General features: G+C 39.7%; 1 protein-coding gene across 11 annotated transcripts in view; it reads right to left on the reverse strand.

The window, feature by feature from the left end:
- The window catches only part of IFT88 (intraflagellar transport 88), a 172,175-nt gene extending 158,618 nt beyond the window's left edge, over positions 1-13,557 (reverse strand). For 3 of the 11 annotated variants that reach the window (XM_084878568.1, XM_084878569.1, XM_084878567.1), the window contains exons 1-3: positions 13,383-13,542; positions 12,471-12,504; positions 4,615-4,710 (exon numbers count right to left, since the gene is read on the reverse strand). In XM_084878568.1, coding sequence (XP_084734694.1) covers positions 4,615-4,710; positions 12,471-12,473 — 99 coding nt within the window. In that variant the 5' untranslated portion in view covers positions 12,474-12,504; positions 13,383-13,542. Of the gene's footprint in view, positions 1-4,614; positions 4,711-12,470; positions 12,505-13,382 lie in introns of all 11 variants that reach the window. The other 8 variants (XM_084878563.1, XM_084878566.1, XM_084878561.1 and 5 more) reach the window with 5 other exon arrangements.
- Between the last annotated feature and the right edge of the window lie 5,115 nt (positions 13,558-18,672).

Below are 18,672 nucleotides of genomic sequence, written 5' to 3' on the forward strand. Positions count from 1 at the left end.
ATCAACCGATTCCACAGAAATACAAACGATTATTAAAAAAATACTATGAACAACTCTACTCCAACAAAATGGACAACCTAGATGAAATGAACACATACTTAGAAAAATACAAGCTCCAAAAAGTCAACCAAGAATAAAAAAACAAACAAACAAAAAAACAAAACAAAACAAAAAAACCTGAAAAGGCTGATAACTACCAAAGAAATTGAAAGGGTGATCAAAAATTTTCCAGCAAACAAAAGCCCTGGCCCGGACAGCTTTACAGAAAAGTTGTACCAAGAATTCAAAGAAGACCTAAAAACTATTCTCCTCAGACTATTAAAAAAAAAAAATTCAAAAGGAAGGCACACTTCCAAGCTCTTTCTATGAAGTCAGCATTACCCTAATCCCAAAACCAGATAAAAACACCCCACAAAAAGAGAACTATAGGCCAATATCCTTGATAAACATGGATGCTAAAATCCTTAACAAAATTTTAGCAAATTCGATTCAGCAATTCATTAGAAAGATTATACAGCATGACCATGACCATTCTGGGAATGCAAGAATGGTACAATATCAGAAAATCAATAAATGTGATACATCACATAAATCATATCAATTTATGCAGAAAAAGCATTTAACAAAATCCAATGCCCTTTCCTGATAAAAAGTCTCAGCAAAGTGGGAATAGAAGGATCATGCAACATAATAAAAACAATATATGACAAACCTACACCCAACATCATAATCAATAGGCAAAAACTTCCTAATAAGAACAGGACCAAGACAGGAATGCCCACTTTCACCACTCCTGTTCAACATAGCACTAGAAGTACTAGCCATAGCGATCAGACAAAAAGAAGAAATAAAGGCATCCAAATTGGAAAAGAAGAAGTAAAACTGTCCTTATTCACAGATGATATGATACTATACATAGAAAGCCCCAAAGACTCCATCAAAAAACTACTAAACCTAATAAATGAATTTGGCAATATAGCAGGATACAAAATTAACATCCAGAAATCTATAGCCTTTTTATAAACCAATAATGAACTCACAGAAAGAGAAAAGAAAAAAACAATCCCACTTACCATTGCACAAAAAAAATTAAGATACCTAGGAATAAACTTAACTAAGGACATATTTTATGTCCTGTACTCGGAAAAATACAGAACATTGAAAAAAAGAGCTAGAGGAAGACATGACCAAATGGAAGAACATACCATGTTCATGGATTGGTAGAATCAACATCATTAAAATGTCTAGACTATCTAAAGTAGGGGTGTCGAACTCAATCAGAGAAGGGGCCAAAATCTAAAATCCAGCCTAAATCGCGGGCCGAATGGTTTACTGAACAGTCATAAACTGACAATGTCATAAACTGACAGCGGAGTGCAGTGATGACAGCGCGGTGCGGGCCACACTGCAAGGCCTGGCGGGCTGGATTTGGCCCGAGGGCCTTGTGTTTGACACATGTGATCTAAAGCAATCTATAGATTCAATGAAATACCTATTAAAATACCAATGGCATATTTCAAAAATCTAGAACAAACTCTCCAAAAATACATCTGGAATAAAAAAGACCCCAAATAGCCACAGCTATCCTGAGAAAGAAGAACAAAGTTGGAGGAATCACAATACCAGACATATATTACCAACCCATGATTTTGAAAACTGCCTGATACTGGCACAATAATAGACATACGGACTAATGAAAAAGAACAGAGAACCCCAAAACTGACTCAAGCCATTATAGTCAATTAATATTTGACAAAGGAGGTAAGAGCATACAATGGAGTCAAAACAGACTCTTTAATAAATGGTGCTGGGAAATTTGGTCAGATACATGCAAAAAAATGAAACTAGATCACCATACACAAAAACAAACTTAAAATGGCTAAATGACTTGAATGTCCGATGGAAAACCATAAAAATCCTATAAGACTCCATAGGCAGCAAAATTGCAGACATATGTCGTGGCAATATTTTTACAGACACCGATCCTAAGGCAAGAGAGACTAAGGAAAAAATAGACAAATGGAACTACATCAAAATAAGAAGCTTCTGCAGAGCAAAATAAATCATCAACAAAACAAGAAAGCCCACTGCATGGGAGAATATATTTGCCAATGTTATCTCCAATAAAGGTTTCATCTCCAATATTTACAGGGAACTCAGACAACTTAACAAAAGGAAGATAAACAATCCAATAAAAAAATGGGCTAAGAAATTTAAAAAGGACATGAAAGGATTTAATCCCTTTCACTGTGTAGAGGGCCCCCTGGGAAGGCACCTGAGCATTCTATATTGGTCCCTCTTGCCCTTTTGGTCAAAAGGGACCCTTTTTCACAATCCAATTGCCAACAGCTGTTGCCTGAGCTTTTGATTCATGCCGAGGTTGAAGCCTTGTAAAGGCTGGTACCATGGATCTGTCTCTCACCCAGTGGGGTGAGCTGGGCCCTCCCTGGAGAACCTGGGTTCCACAAGATATGTGATCAGTGCTGGGTGGGACCCTGACAGCAGGCAAGGAGATCCCAAGAAAGGCGCTGGGCGTGGAGGCCATAGGGGCATAGGCTACCAAGGAGATAGAACTGGGCCTCACATCACCCTGCTTGGCCCAGGAGGATGGATGATTAGTCAGAGACAGGTAAGATTCCACAGGGAAGGAACAACCTAAGACAGGCAGAGTTGCAGAGGAGCCGACAGGAGAGAACTTGGGGTCAATACAGGTGGAACACAGACATTCATCCCCCAACTTTTCAGGGGCCTGAACCCTCATCCCTTCCGAGAGAGTTCTCCTGTCCCCATGGTTGCTTCACTTCCCAGGCCCAGCTCAAATTGGGACCCAGGTAACAGTCAAAGACTTGGCTGATAGCAGCTGTCCCCTCAATGAAACAAGCCTTGTTTGAGTTGTCTTGTGCCCATGATGTGGAGAAATGGGTTTTTGATATCTAAATCCAGCCTAGCACCAGAAATACTCAGAAGCTACTCAAGAATGCAAATAATCCTTTCCACTAATATTTACAGGGTAAAATAAGATTGTTATTAGAGTATTAAATTTGACGGTAAAATAGCAGTCAAGTTTTCAGACTAACTTAAATTGGCTAACTGAAATAATCGAATATTCTAGAAAAATTAATTGTACTGGACAAAAAGCTGTTCCTAAAGTGTTAACTAAAATTTTTATTGATAGTTCATCTCATGGTAAAATTGTGTAACATGAAATGAACCTAAGCAGTCATATTTTAGTGCAAAATATTAAAATTTAAAAGTTATCAAGACTGCATTATAAAATTTCCAAAACCTCCTAATATTTAAATTTAAAAAATGGGATAGTAGAAGAATATCATGTAAGGAAAAATTCCTGTAAGTAAATTACATCTAGAAAATTTGTACTTTAGAAAATTAACTTTCATTTGAAATGCTAACAGCAAGACACCCATGTAAAACACACATGGTATCAAAATAAGCCAGAGGAAAATCATTTGGGCAAAAAATGAAAAGGATTGCAAGTCAAATTTATAGAAAATATTTCTTTATTAACTTTTGGTTGAGAATATGTTTGTATATTTTCAGAAAACTCCAAGACCACGTGGGGCTTTAGGCCTTCTTTTGGATTTTCTGAGCCTCACTGTTTCAGCTGCAGTCTGTTAGGTAAGTTTAGTTTTCAAAGTACCAGGCCATTGATATGCAAAAGCCTCCGTGCATAAATTGGGTGGGGCGGAGTCTCAGGTTGGAGCAAACAGCAATGGCTTCCCATCAGCCCTGCCCTAAGAGGCACATGGGTCTCAGTGTCCCTTAGTAATTGCTGCAAGCACCTCTGAGAGAAAGCCACCCTCGAGTACCAACCACTGCCAGACAGTCCAGTTTCTCCTCGTATTAGCTGGGTCCCCAGAGTCTCGCCCGTAACTGGAGTTCAGAGCAGTCGGGAGCTTTTGTCTCCCTCCTGCTTGAAAAAAGACAAACCACGTACTAAATTGCCAGCCCTCTCTGCACATGCCTCCAGACCTCTGCCTTTACTAGTGCAGCTCCTCTGAGTCTCAGTGTGCTTTTCTCTTTCCTTCTAGTTGTAGAATTTCCACTCGGCCAGCATTCCTGTGGTTCTGGATGATGTCCCTTTTATCTTTTAGTTGTAGTTTTGAAGTTGTTGTGCAAGGCAGCAGTTCAGGTGTTTACCTATGCCGCCATTTTGGTTTCTAGCTTAACTTTTCTTTATACCTATTTCTATTTCCTAATTTTTCTAGAAGATATTTACATAATTTAATTAAAGGAATTAAAGTAACTCTACATGACATTTCAAATTTAGAAAATTAAAAAAACTGATTTTAGTTACTGCAAGTGATCTAAGTATTTTTAGCTCATACATTCAGATACTTAGTGCTGAAGAATACAGTATGCATAGACCACCCTAGTTTGTTCCAATAATATTTCTCATGATTTCCCCCTCTGCCACTATTATTATTACTAATGCAAGTTAGCAGAGTTTTCAGTAAAAGCACTTTTCTAAGCTTTTAATCAAATTACTTAATTAAAAGCATAATAAGACAGAACCTCAAATCCAAACTTTTCATCAACTAGATGCTTAACAAAAACCAATATTAAAAAGCACATTTTTTTTTTTTTTTTTTTTACCTCAGTATCATAGGTTGGATTGTAGTCATTGTAACCAGAATAAAGGTCGTCTTCATCTGTCTCTGGGGCAAGGTGTACATTCTGCATCATCTGTACCTAGGAAAAACCAGCTGTATAAATATCTTCTTGGGATGAGAAATAATTCTTAATTGAAATAAAGTATAACTATTTAAAAACCTTTCCGGTCAAATTTACTTCTACACATTTTTCCAGCCTTGAAACTTTTTTCATGTCAAAATTTCAAAACTACTAGTAGGATTTACCATCGCACCAAAAAAATTAAGATACCTAGGAATAAACTTAACTAAGGGGTTAAAAGATGTATATGCAGAAAACTACAGGACACTAAAAAAGAGATAGAGGAAGACTTCTATCTCTTCTAAATAGATGGAAGAACATGCCATGTTTACGGATTGATAGAATTAACATCATTAAAATGTACAAATTCAAGGCACTCCCCATTAAAATACCAACAGCATATTTCACAAACCTTGAAAGAACTCTCCAAAAATTCATCTGGAATTTAAAAAAAAAAAAAAAAAAAGACCCCAAATAGCCACAGCAATTCTGAGAAAGAAAAACAAAGTAGGTGGGATCTCAATACCAGATTTCAAACTGTATTATAAGGCCGCAGTTCTCAAAACAGCCTGGTACTGGCACAAGAACATACATATAGACCAATGAAATAAAATTGATAATCCAGATATCGACACAAACCATTATGCACAATTAATATTTGACAAAGGAGGCACGAACATACAATGGAGTCAAGACAATCTCTTCAATAAATGGTGTTGGGAAAATTGAACAGATACATGCAAAAAAATGAAACTAGATCACCAACTTATATCACACACAAAAAATAAACTTTAAATGGATAAAGGTCTTAAATGTAAGACGGGAAACCATAAAAACACTAGAGGAATCCACAAGCAGCAAAATCTCAGACATATGCCAAAAGAACTTCTTCACTGATACTGCCCCTAGGGGAATGGAAGCTAAAGAGAAAATAAACAAATGGGACTACATCAAAATAAAAAGCTTTTGCACAGCAAAAGAAACCATCAACAAAACAACGAGAAAGCCCACTGTATGGGAGAACATATTTGCAAATGTTATCACTGATGAAGGTTTAATCTCCAACATCTACAGGTAGCTTATACAACTTAATAAAAGGGAGACAAATGATCCAATAAAAAAAATGGGCACCGGACCTAAATAGAATCTTCAAAAGAAGACAGAAGGAAGGCCGAGAGACATATGAAAACATGCTCAAAGTCACTAATTATCTGAGAGATGCAAATCAAAACAACAATGCGGTACCATCTCACATCTGTCAGAATGGCTATCATCAACAAATCAACAAACGACAAGTGTTGGCGAGGATGTGAAGAAAAAGGAATCCTTGTGCACTGCTGGTGGGAATGCAGACTGGTGCAGCCACTGTGGAAAAGAATATGGCGTTTCCTCAAAAAACTAAAAATGGAACTCCCATTTCACCTAGTAATCCCAATTTCTAAGAATATATCTCAAGAAACTAGAAACACTAATCAGAAAGAATATATGTACCCTTATGTTCATAGCAGCACAATTACCATAGCTAGGATTTGGAAACACCCTAAATGCCTATCAGCAGATGGCTGGATCAGAAAACTATGGTACATCTACATGATGGAATACTAAGCTGCTATAAAAAGAAGGAATTCTTACCATTTGCAACAGGATGGATGGACCTAGAGAGCATTATGTTAAGTGAAATAAGCCAGGCAATGAAAGAAAAATACCACATGATTTCACTCATTTACGGATAATAAAGAACATTATAATCTGATAATGCATGTTGAAATGACCTGGGTGGGGGAATGCCCCCTCAATGTAAAACCAAATGGCAGGATAGAAAAATGTTGGCAGAATAGACAGTCGGGTCCCGAGCCTTGTCCTGGAGTAGAAAGAAAGAAAGAACAGCTAAGGGTTTCACGGGGAGTATTTGTTGGTGAGTTAAGGGACAGCTAAACTCCAGGAGAAGGCGGGGACTGCTGGACAGGGTTCTCCTGACTGGGCAGCCCCCACTGCTGCTGGGTTCCCTCTCAGAATGCCCGGCTCAGACATGGAGACTGTGCCATCTTGAAGGGGAAAGTGGATCTTGTCACAAGCTTTAAAAGCTACAATTGAGGCAACCACTGAACAGCTGTGAGCCCTAGAACACCGGTCCCCACTAAGCGCAAACATTTGGATTCAGAGGAGCGCTACACCCCTCCACAAAAAATCAGATTTCACCAGGTTAAGGAGAAAGAGAACTACATTACCAGACATTAGGAGAAGAGAGACCATAGGGAGACAAAGAAACAGCCTGCATATGAAAGAAAAGCAGGCATCACCATAAAAGGAAGTAAACAAAATAGAGGCAGGCAACATGTCAGAGAAGAATTCAGAGAAATGGTCATAAAATGGCTGAAAAGAATGGAAGACAAATTCGACAATATGAGCAAGTACCTAGAGAAAATGAAGACAAGCCAAGAAGAAATGAAAAACGAATTCATTGCTTTAAAGAACTCAATAGAAAGCATCAAGAGTAGATTAGAAGAAGCAGGGGACCGCATCATTGAACTAGAAGACTAGGTGGGGGGAAATACCCAATTAGAGCAGCTTCTAGGGAAAAAAAAAAAAAATTAAAAAGCAGGAGGAGAGCCTAAGGGAACTTTGGGACAACACTAAACAAAACATCCACATAATAGGGGTCACAGAAGGAGAGGAAACTGAACAAGGAATAGAAAATCTGTTTGAAGAAATAATGTCAGAAAACTTTCCCCGATACAGGGAACAAAAAACCCACACAAATCCAAGAAGCTCACAGAGTCCCAAGCAAAATGAACCCCAAAACACCAACACCAAGGCACATTATAATTGAATTGGCAAACACCAACAACAAAGTAAGAGTCTTAAAAGCGGCCAGAGAGAGACAGAAAGTTACATACAAAGGAACCCCCATCAGACTAGCAACTGATTTCTCAACAGAAACTCATTAGGCAAGAAGGGAATGGAATGAAATATACAAAATCATGCAAAGGAAGGTTCTGTATCCAAGAATACTGTACCCAGCAAGCTATCAATCAAAATTGAAGGTGAAATCAGGAGCTTCACCGACAAAAAAAGGACTAAGGGAATTTATCACCATCAAACCAACAATGCAAGAAATGCTAAAGGGTCTGCTGTAAAATATATATATGAAGTGAAGAAGGAATACAGCTGTAAAGAATAAAAATTGCAAAAATAAATAAATAAATAAGTTCCTATCAATAATTACTTTAAATGTAAATGGATTAAATGCCCCAATCAAAAGACACAGACTAACGAATTGGATAAGAAAACAAGACCTATATAACCGCTGTCTAAAGAAACTCACTTCAGGAAAAAAAAGACGCACAGAGACTGAGGGTGAAGGGATGGAAAAAGGTTTTCCAAATGAATGGAAATGCAAAAAAAAAAAAAAAGCTAGGGTAGCAATACTTAAATCTGAAAAATTAGATCTCAAAGCAAAGGACATAACAAGAGATAAGGAAGGATACTTCATAATACTAAAGGGAGCAATCCAACAAGAAGACATAACTCTGGTAAATATATATGCACCTAATACAGGAGCACCCAAATACATAAAAAATAAAATAAAAATAAATAAAAATTAAAAAAAACTCCTGGAGGATATCAAGGGAGAAATTAACAGCAATACAATCATAATAGGAGACTTTAATACTCCACTATTTCCATTGGAAAAATCCTCTACACATAAACTTAGCAAAAAAACATCAATCCTAAATGACTCACTAGACCAGATAGAATTGACATCTTCGGAACATTTCAACCCAAAGCCACAGAATATACATTCTTCTCAAGTGCACATAGGTCATTTTCAAAGACAGACCATATGCTGGGACATAGGCAAAGTCTCTTCAAATTCAAGAAGATCGAAATCATATCAAGCATCTTCTCAGACCACAGTGGCATAAAACTGTAAATCAACTATAATAAAAACAATCCAAAGAAATCAAACACACGGAGACTAAACAGGATGCTATTAAACAATGACTGGGTTACCTGAGAGATCAAGGAGGAAAAAAAAAACATCATGGCAATGAAAACACAACAACCCAAAATCTATGGGACACAGCAAAAGCCATCTTGAGAGGGAAGTTCATAGCTCTACAAGCTACTGCAAAAAACAAAACAAAAAATTGTAATAAACTACCTAAATCTACAACTCACCAGAGTTAGAAAGAAAGCAACAAGGATAGCCCAGTGTAAGCAGAAGGAAGGAAATAATAAAGATCAGAGCGGAAATAAATGACATAAAGACCAAAGAAACAAAACAAAATATCAACAAAACCCAGAGCTGGTTCTTTGAAAGGATAAATAAGATTGATGAACCTCTAGCCAGGCTCACCAAGAAGCAGAGAGAGAGGACCCAAATAAACAAAATCAGAAATGAAAGAGGTGAAATAATAACAGGCCCCACAGAAATACAAAGGATTGTTTAAAAAAAAACAAACTACTACGAACAACTTTATTCCAACACACTAGACAACCTGGAGGAAATGGACATATTCCTAGAAAAATATAACCTTCCAAAACTCAATCAGGAAGAATCTAAACAGCTCAATAGGCCAATAACTATGAAAGAAATTGAAGTAGTCATCAAAAAGCCTCCAGCAAACAAAAGCCCATGGCCAGATGGCTTCACAGGGGAGTTTTACTAAACATTCAAGAAAGAACTAAAACCTATCCTCCTCAGACTATTCCAAAAAATTCAAGAGGAAGAACACTTCCAAGCACCTTCTATGAAGCCAGCATCACCCTAACACCAAAAACAGATAAAGACAACACAATGAAAGAGAATTACAGGCTCATGAACAAAGATGCCAAAATCCTCAACAAAATTTTAGCAAATCAGATCCAGCAGTACATCAGAAAGATCATCCGAAAGCAGTTTGACTCAGTGGATAGAGTAGGGGTGTCGAACTCAATCAGAGAAGGGGCCAAAATCTAAAATCCAGCCTAAATCGCGGGCCGAATGGTTTACTGAACAGTCATAAACTGACAATGTCATAAACTGACAGCGGAGTGCAGTGATGACAGCGCGGTGCGGGCCACATTGCAAGGCCTGGCGGGCTGGATTTGGCCCGCGGGCCTTGTGTTTGACACATGTGGGATAGAGCGTCGGCTTGGGGACTGAAAGGTCCCGGGTTCGATTCCGGTCAAGGGCAGTTGCGGGCATATCCCCAGTAGGGGGTGTGCAAGAGGCAGCTGATCGATGACTCTCTCTCATCGATGTTTCTAACTCTCTATCCCTCTCTCTTCCTCTCTGTAAAAAATCAATAAAATATATTCAAAAAAAAAAAAAAAAAGATCATACACCATGACCAAGTGGGATTTATCCCAGGGATGCAAGGATGGTACAATATCTACAAATCAATATACGATATATATCACATAAACAAATTGAGAGATAAAAATCACATAGTGATATCAATCGATGCAGAAAAAGCATTTGACAAAATCCAACACCTTTTCCTGATAAAAACTCTCAACAAGGTTGGAATAGAAGGATCATACCTCAACATAATAAAAGGTATATATGATAAATCCACAGCAAATATTATACTCAATGGGCAAAAACTAAAACCATTTTCCCTAAGAAGAGGAACAAGACAGGGATGCCCACTCTCACTCCTGTTTGACATAATACTGTAAGTATCAGTCATTGCGATCCGACAAGAAGAAATAAAAGGCATCCAAATTGGAAAAGAAGTAAAGCTGTTCTTATTTGCAGATGACATGATATTGTACATAAAAAAACTAAAAGACTCCATCAAAAAACTAACAGATTTAATTAAATCAATTCGGTAATGTAGCAGGATACAAAATTAATGCCAAGAAATCTATGGCATTTCTATACACCAATAATGAACTTACATAAAGACTAAAAAAGCAATCCTATTTACCATCGCACCAAAAAAATTAAGATACCTATGAATAAACTTAACCAAGGAGATAAAAGACCTATATGCGGAAAGCTACAGGACACTGAAAAAAGAGATAGAGGAAGACATAAACATATGGAAGAACATACCATGTTCATGGATTGGTAGAATCAACATCATTAAAATGTCCATACTACCCAAAGCAATCTACAGACATATAGACCAATGGAATAGAATTAAGAATCCTGATATCGACACAAACCACTATGCTCAATTAATATTTGACAAAGGAGGCACAAACATACAATGGAGTCAAGACAATCTCTTCAATAAATGGTGTTGGGAAAATTGAACAGATACATGCAAAAAAATGAAACTAGATCACCAACTTATATCACACACAAAAAATAAACTTTAAATGGATAAAGGTCTTAAATGTAAGACGGGAAACCATAAAAATACTAGAGGAATCCACAAGCAGCAAAATCTCAGACATATGCCAAAAGAACTTTGCTGGAAACCAAATCAGTTTCACTGAAAAAGAGATATTGACAGGAAGCCAGGAAGGCTGGTCAAAAACCTTAATTGCTCTAACCTTTAGTTGAGATTTTGTTAGCTGAAGCAGAATCTACAAGTTTCTGTTATTTCCTGCCTAAGGGCTATATGTAAGTTTCTGTTTATATTGCTTAAGATATGTTCCCCAAAGCCTCAATAAAAGGGGATGGCAGGGCCAGAGCAGGAGTAGTTCTCCCACTAGAGTCGGACTACCGCCTGGCCCCCCAAATCGCCAAATTGAATTTCTTCAAGTCTCTTTTCATTTGTGTGCGGCCCTTCTCCAGAAGCTGAACCCTGAATTGGAACTCTTTCTACGCGGGCCGTGAAAGAGAGTTCTATAGAACTTCTTCACTGATACTGCTCCTAGGGCAATGCAAGCTAAAGAGAAAATAAACAAATGGGACTACATCAAAATAAAAAGCTTTTGCACAGCAAAAGAAACCATCAACAAAACAAGAAAGCCCACTGTATGGGAGAACATATTTGCAAATGTTATCACTGATAAAGGTTTAATCTCCAACATCTACAGGCAGCTTATACAACTTAATAAAAGGGAGACAAATGATCCAATAAAAAAAAAAAATGGGCAACGGACCTACATAGAATCTTTTTTTTTTAATATATTTTATTGATTTTGTACAGAGAGGAAGGGAGAAATAGAGAGTTAGAAACATCGATGAGAGAGAGTCCTCAATCAGCTGCCTCTTGCACACACCCCCCACCGGGGATGTGCCCGCAACCAAGGTACATGCCCTTGACGGGAATCAAACCCAGAACCCTTCAGTCCCCAAGCCAACGCTCTATCCATTGAGCCAAACCGGTTTCGGCCTAAATAGAATCTTTTTGAAAGAAGACAGAAGGAAGGCCAAGAGACATATGAAAACATGCTTAAAGTCACTAATTATCTGAGAGATGCAAATCAAAATAACAATGGGGTACCATCTCATACCTGTCAGAATGGCTATCATCAACGAATCAACAAACAACAAGTGTTGGCGAGGTTGCGGAGAAAAAGGAGCCCTCGTGCCCTGCTGGTGGGAATGCAGACTGGTGCAACCACTGTGGAGAACAGTATGGAGTTTCCTCAAAAAACTGAAAATGGAACTCCCATTTGACTCAGTAATCCCACTCTTAGGAATATATCCTAAGAAACTAGAAACACCAATCAGATAGATATATGCATCCCTATGTTCATAGCAGCACAATTTACAATAGCCAAGGTTTGGAAACAGCCTAGGTGCCTATCAGCAGATGGCTGGATCAGAAAACTATGGTACATCTACACAATGGAATACTATGCTGCCATAAAAAAGAAGGAATTCTTACCATTTGCAGAGACCTGGATGGAACTGGAGAACTGCTGAGTGAAATAAGCCAGGCAATGAAAAAAAAATACCACCTGATTTCACTCATTTATGGATAATAAAGAACATTATAAACTGATGAACAAAAAGATACAGAGAAATAAAGCAACAGACTGTCAAATTACAGCAGGAAGGTTAGGGAGATGTGAGGGAGATAAAAGATCAACCGAAGGGCTTATATGCATGCATACAAGCATAACCAATGGATGCAAGACACTGGGGGGTTGAGGGCATGTATGGGAGTGGGATGGGGAGTAATGGTAAGATATGTACACATATAATACCGTAATTAAAAATGAAAAATAAAATAAATATCTTTTTTTAAAAATCCCAGCAAAACCTTTGTTTGAAATGTGAAGGGTATTTGTTTTTATGATATTCTGCTGACTATGCTGGACAATCTTCTTCCAACAGGCCCCCTGTAGTCCCTATTAAAGCTCACAGCTAGGACATCGACCCTGTAGAAAAAGTGGGATTTTAGGCCTAGAACCAATTTGGGGGAAACAGCCTTCCAATCTTTGGATGTTTTCACCTTTGGGAGAGTGAGAACGTATTGCTGTGTGCTTGTACACCTCAGGAATTCCACCTTTCCTGGAACCACTTTTCGCAAGCTTTACACCACACAGACATTAAAGGGGTGTGTTCTCGCTGCAAGCTTTCCTGATTCAGGCGTGACTATGACTTGGGACCGGCGGCCACACAAACTTGATGGCAATGGGCGCCCGCGCTCCTGGCGGACAGGCGGGCCCAGGAGGGAGATGCCGCCTGGCAGGCCGAGGCCACAGGAGGCCCCACGCCAGCCCCGAGTCCCTCTCCCCCAGGAGGCGGAGAGCCGCGCCGGCCCCGCGGCGCCCGGCCCCAGCCCTTCTCCTACCTCGGGATGAGGGGAGCGGAGCGGCCGGGAGCGGAGTCCGAGCGACGCGGAGATTTGGAGAAGCTAAGATCGTGCGCAGGCTGAGCTGGGAGCCAGGTCGTTGCCAAGCGCGTATCCAAGGAAGCCGCTCCCACAGTCCTCCGCGCCAGGGCTGGGCCGAGGGAGCCGGGCGCTCTGAGGCCGGAAGGGAGGAGGGGGCGGAGCCTGAGAGGCGGGGGTGGAAGAGGACGGGGCGGGGCACGAGCGGAGGGGCACCCGGAGGGGCCCTGGAGGGCTGCTTCCAGGGAGAAGGGAAGGAAGCTAAAGTCTTGTAAATTCTTCTGAAATCAGCCGGAAAACAGAATAGTAAAGAATGACACTCAGTAACTATGAACTACCAGCCACCACTCTGAATATGTGAGCCTTTGAATCCCGTTTCCGGGTGCTCAGCATTTGGGCGCCCTATGAAACTCCTCTCCGGAGACATCTATGGGCCTGGGAGGGCTCAGCTTCTCTTGCCTTTTCTTCTGTTTGCATTACGTGTTCCCCAAGCACTCTGCGCACACCTTCATCTGAGCCCTTCGCGCGCTCTGGTCTGGTGAGGGCCTGGAAAGGCAGGACTGAAACTGTCCCCAGCACGGAGAACCAACTTCAGAGTAAAGCTTAAGAAATGCAAAATGAATGAGATTAAATTCATAATTGCTTAATAAAATTAAAATGGAGGGAGGGCAGGGGGAGTCTAAAGACAGGAATTTATAAGTTTTAAACATTAAGTACATGTTGTAATACAGTTCTTCATGAGTGTCTCTTGCTTTTGTTCTGGACTATTGTGATGGTTAATAACGTGGTCGGCAAACTGCAGCTCACGAGACACATGCGGCTCTTTGGCCCCTTGAGTGTGGCTCTTCCACAAAATACCACTGCCTGGGCAAGTCTATTTAGAAGAAGTTTAAGTTAAAAATCTGGCCCTCAAAAGAAATTTCAATCATTGTACTATTGATATTTGGCTCTGCTAACTAATGAGTTTGCCGACCACTGGATTAATTTAATGTCAGCTGGACTAGTTAATAGCACCTAGTTTTCTTTCAAACACCTGATGCTGTAAAGGTATTTCGTTACAGCTGATGCTGTAAAGGTATTTCGTTAGGTGTGATGGATTAGCAGTTAAAAAAAAATATTTTGAATAAAGCAGATTACCTCCATACTGTAGGTGGGCCTCATCCAATCAGTTGAAGGATTCAGAGAAAAGACTAATGTCCCAAAAGGAAAAAGGAATGTTGCCTCCACATTTGAATGGCACCATCAATTCTTCCCTGGCTCTCCAGTCTGCCTTGTCAATTTTGGACTTTGCAGCCCCCACAATTGCATGAGCCAATTCCTTAAAATAAAATTCTCTCTCTCTCTCTCTCTCTCTCTCTCACACACACACACACACACACACACACACACACACACAACTATTTTTCAAGACTGTTTAAATAGGGACAAGCTTTGGAAGGTTGAGGTAGTTGTCTCCTTCCAATGAATAAGGCAGGTTTGTGGCTGTCCAGTATATTCAAGACCATCTCCCTCTGGGGCAAAGGCTAGGCATTTAGGCTTATTATTCATTATAAAAGATTGAGGTTTTCTAAGTTTGTGGCTCCTCAATTGTGACACAAACCCATTGTATGTGTAGTAGCCCCATGGGACTTGGGAGGCAGGGAGAACTGAAGGGAATAGAATATTCAGGCTCCTGGTGGTGACCCAGTACTTTCTATTATCGTTCATGAAACTGTGTTAGCTTGGAATCGAACCCGGGTCCCTTCAGTCCCCAAGCCGACGCTCTATCCATTGAGCCAAACCGGTCTCGGCCATATATAGTTCTTGATAGTATCTATCTACAGTGCCTAACTCAATACAGATGTTCACTAGGTATTTTCTAATTAATGAACACTATAGAGTCCTTCACATCACTGCACTTCAATATATAGAAACAATTTTTGTTAATCTCTTTAGGTCTCCTAATTCCCTCAAAAATATTTTTTTTATTGGAAACAAATTCAAATTTCTTTAAGCTTGGTTGCTCTTTAAGTGTGGTGCAGTTCCTTGCCAGAAAGTGGTTAATCTCTCCATTTTATTTCATTTGTATTATCTTTTTTATCCTTATATGAGGATATGTTTTATTTATTTGGAAGAGAGAGATATATAGAGAAAGAAACATCGATTGGTTGCCTCCTGTATGCGCCCCAACCAGGGATCAAATCCACAACCTTTTGGTGTACGGATGGCACTCCAATCAACAGGCCAAGGCTCTGTCATTTTACATATTGTAAGACAGTGCTGTTTATGCAACACACCCTAAATCACCAAAATGGTAGGGCCACACAGCTGGTATTACTAAGACCTACTATATGCTCCACAGGGAACAGAGACTTTGTCTTTTTCATTCTAGACTCTTTCCCCAGTGCCTAGAAAACTTTCTAAAACTAGGTGGCTTTCAATAATTACTTATTGAACAAAGTGTCAGGGCCTGTAATTCACCACGTGTAGAGGTGGTGATGAATGGAAGCTGAAAGAAACATGAAACCCAGTTTGGCATAAGCTGGAGCTGTTTGTTTAACATGAAGAACCCAGAGAAGAAGCAGGTTTGGGAGAGAAAATACATTTATTTTTAAACATATTGGGTTTTAGAGACCCATAAAATAGGCAAATAGAGGTGTTGAGTAAGGTGATTGCATAGAAAGATGTAAAGCTGAGAAGTGATTCCATCTGCAGACAGACATTTGGTATTCACTGGTCCTTAAAATCTATGGCCTCGAAGTCTGGGATGAGTGAGCTTGCTGCAGGAGAGCGGGATGTAGAGGCACAAGGAAAGGGAGCCCAGAACCAAGCCTTAGGAACCAGGGGGCTTTAGGAAGGGTGAGACCAGCCTGCTGACTGGAATACATGCTCTGGGTGGTGACTAAGGAAAAAACAGGGCTGTGAGAGGGTGGGGATGTAGCCTGACAGCCTCTGAAGGGTTTGGACACATGGTTCTAATAGAATTCTGTAATAGCATGAAAGAGGGGCTTAGTGGTTCTGGCAAGAGATGCAATATTCCCTCGATTCGTGGTCAGCTATTGACAACAGCTATAGGTTATCTGCAGGGGCTGGTGACCAGGGGCTAGTGGACCTTGTGGACATTCATTCAGTGGTGGAGGATGGGCATGTTCAGTCTGCTTTTCTATATTGGGGCTTAGGATTTAGTATTCTTGAAGGTCTCAGTTGTTCGTCATTCATCAGTAGTTTAATCTAGCCTGCCTCCTCTCTCTGTCCCCCTAGCACAGGGCTGAGGAACCTTCTTTCTGCCAAGGGCCATTTGGGTATTTATACCAAGTGTGCCAGTTACTAATGCAGATTTTGTAATCAAAGAAAACACGACAATTTCAAGAGAAACATCAAAAGTGCTTTATTCAAAGTAAAGTCCATTGCTAGCTACACATTTCCCCCATCTTTCAGGTAAGTTGTGGATACCGTAACAATAGAACTTGTCTTGTTTTGAGGCAAACCATTCAGAGACCCAATTTTCCACTTCTTTGTACATTTTGAAGTGCTGCTCAGAAAGTGCGTGTGCCATTGATTGGAACAAGTGATAATCTGAAGGAGCAAGTTCTGGTGAATACAGCGGGTGGGTTAACACTTCCCAGGCAAGATCTTTTAAGGTGTCTTTAACTGGTTTTAAAGTGTGTGATGGTACGTTATGAAGCAAAATTACTTTGCCGTGTCTTTGGAACATTCTGGTTGTTTCACGATCAAAGCATGGTTCAGATTGATTATTTGTTGTCGGTAGTGATCAGTATTAACAGTTTCATCTGGTTTTAGAAGCTCATAATACACCATACCTTCCTGATCTCACCAAACGCAGAGCATTGTCTTCTTTCCGAAGTGAGTTGGCCTTGCAGTTAATGTTGATGGTTGACCTGGATCAACCTATGATTCTGTGCACTTGGGATTCTCAAAATAAATCCACTTTTCATCACCAGCAAGAATTTGATGCAAAAACAAAACAAAACAAAACAAAAAAACCTTTTCTTTTGTGCCATTGAAGTAACATTTTACTGATAACTTTTTGTTTTTCCATTTGTCTTCTGTTCAGTTTGATGTGGCACCCATTTTCCTTCCTTTAAAAATTTTCCCATTGCATGTAAACGATTGGAAATTGTTTTTTGAGCAACGTTTAATCTTTCTGCAAGTTGTTTTTGAGTTTGGCATGCATCTTCATCCAATAATGCTTGTAATTGTTGGTCTTCAAACTTTTTTGTTTGACCTGGATGTTCTTTGTCTTTCACATCGATTTTATCACTTTTAAAATTTAGACCAGTATTCACAAGTAGCTTGAGATGGAGCATGCTCACCATGAAGCTTCCCAAAGTATTCAGCAGCACTTTTCTTCAAAATAAAGTAATGAATTAAAACTTCTCACAAATACTCTTTATTTGGCATGAAATTCAACATTTTAAAGTGTAAAAGTATCTATGCTGTTAACACCTTTACAAAATTTGACATATGAAGTTTGAAATTTTGACTCAGGGAGATCCCATCATGTGATATTTTCACTTGTCCAAAAAGGAAAATCCCAGGCTAACCAGGACAGTTGGTCACTCTACTTAGTCTGCTGCTGTAGGCATCTGCCATCTTGATACCTTGATACCTGCCATTCACTTACCACCTGCCATCTTGACATTAGAAATGTGCTTCGCTAAACTTTCCCCTACCATTTTGGGGATCCTCCCAAGTACAAAGGCTAGTAAGCTGTTGAACAGCCAAAAATACAAGTGGTGTCCATGACCCCTCCCCTCCATTGCTCTCCCCACCTACTCATTTTGCCCCAGCCATGCTTCTTTCAAGCCCCCAGAAGGCATCATGGCCTCACTCATCCCTCAGCCTTCACGTGTGCTATTCTCTCTTTCAGGAATGTCTTTCCTTTTGTTCTCTTAGTCTGGCCATCCTTTCTGTAGAAGGCTTCCCCTAATTCCTGGTGCATTAGTTTACTAGACCTGCCAGAGCAAAATACCACAAATTAGTTGGCTTAAACAACAGAAATTTATTATCTTAGTTCTGGAGGTTGAAAGTCTGAGATCAAGGTGTTGGCAGGATTGATTTCCTCAGATGCCTCTCTCCATGGTTTGCAGATGGTCCCTTTCTTGCTGCCTCTTCACATATTCATTCCTCTATAGCTGGCAACCCTAGTGTCTATCTGTGTCTCCTAATATTCTTTTCTTATAACGACAACATACAGATTGAGTAAGGCCCACCCTAAGAGCCTTGTTTTAACTTAATTGCCTCTGTAAAG

Source organism: Pipistrellus hanaki (genome assembly GCF_964339955.1).
Source record: "Pipistrellus hanaki genome assembly, chromosome: 3".
NCBI classification, from domain to species: domain Eukaryota; kingdom Metazoa; phylum Chordata; class Mammalia; order Chiroptera; family Vespertilionidae; genus Pipistrellus; species Pipistrellus hanaki.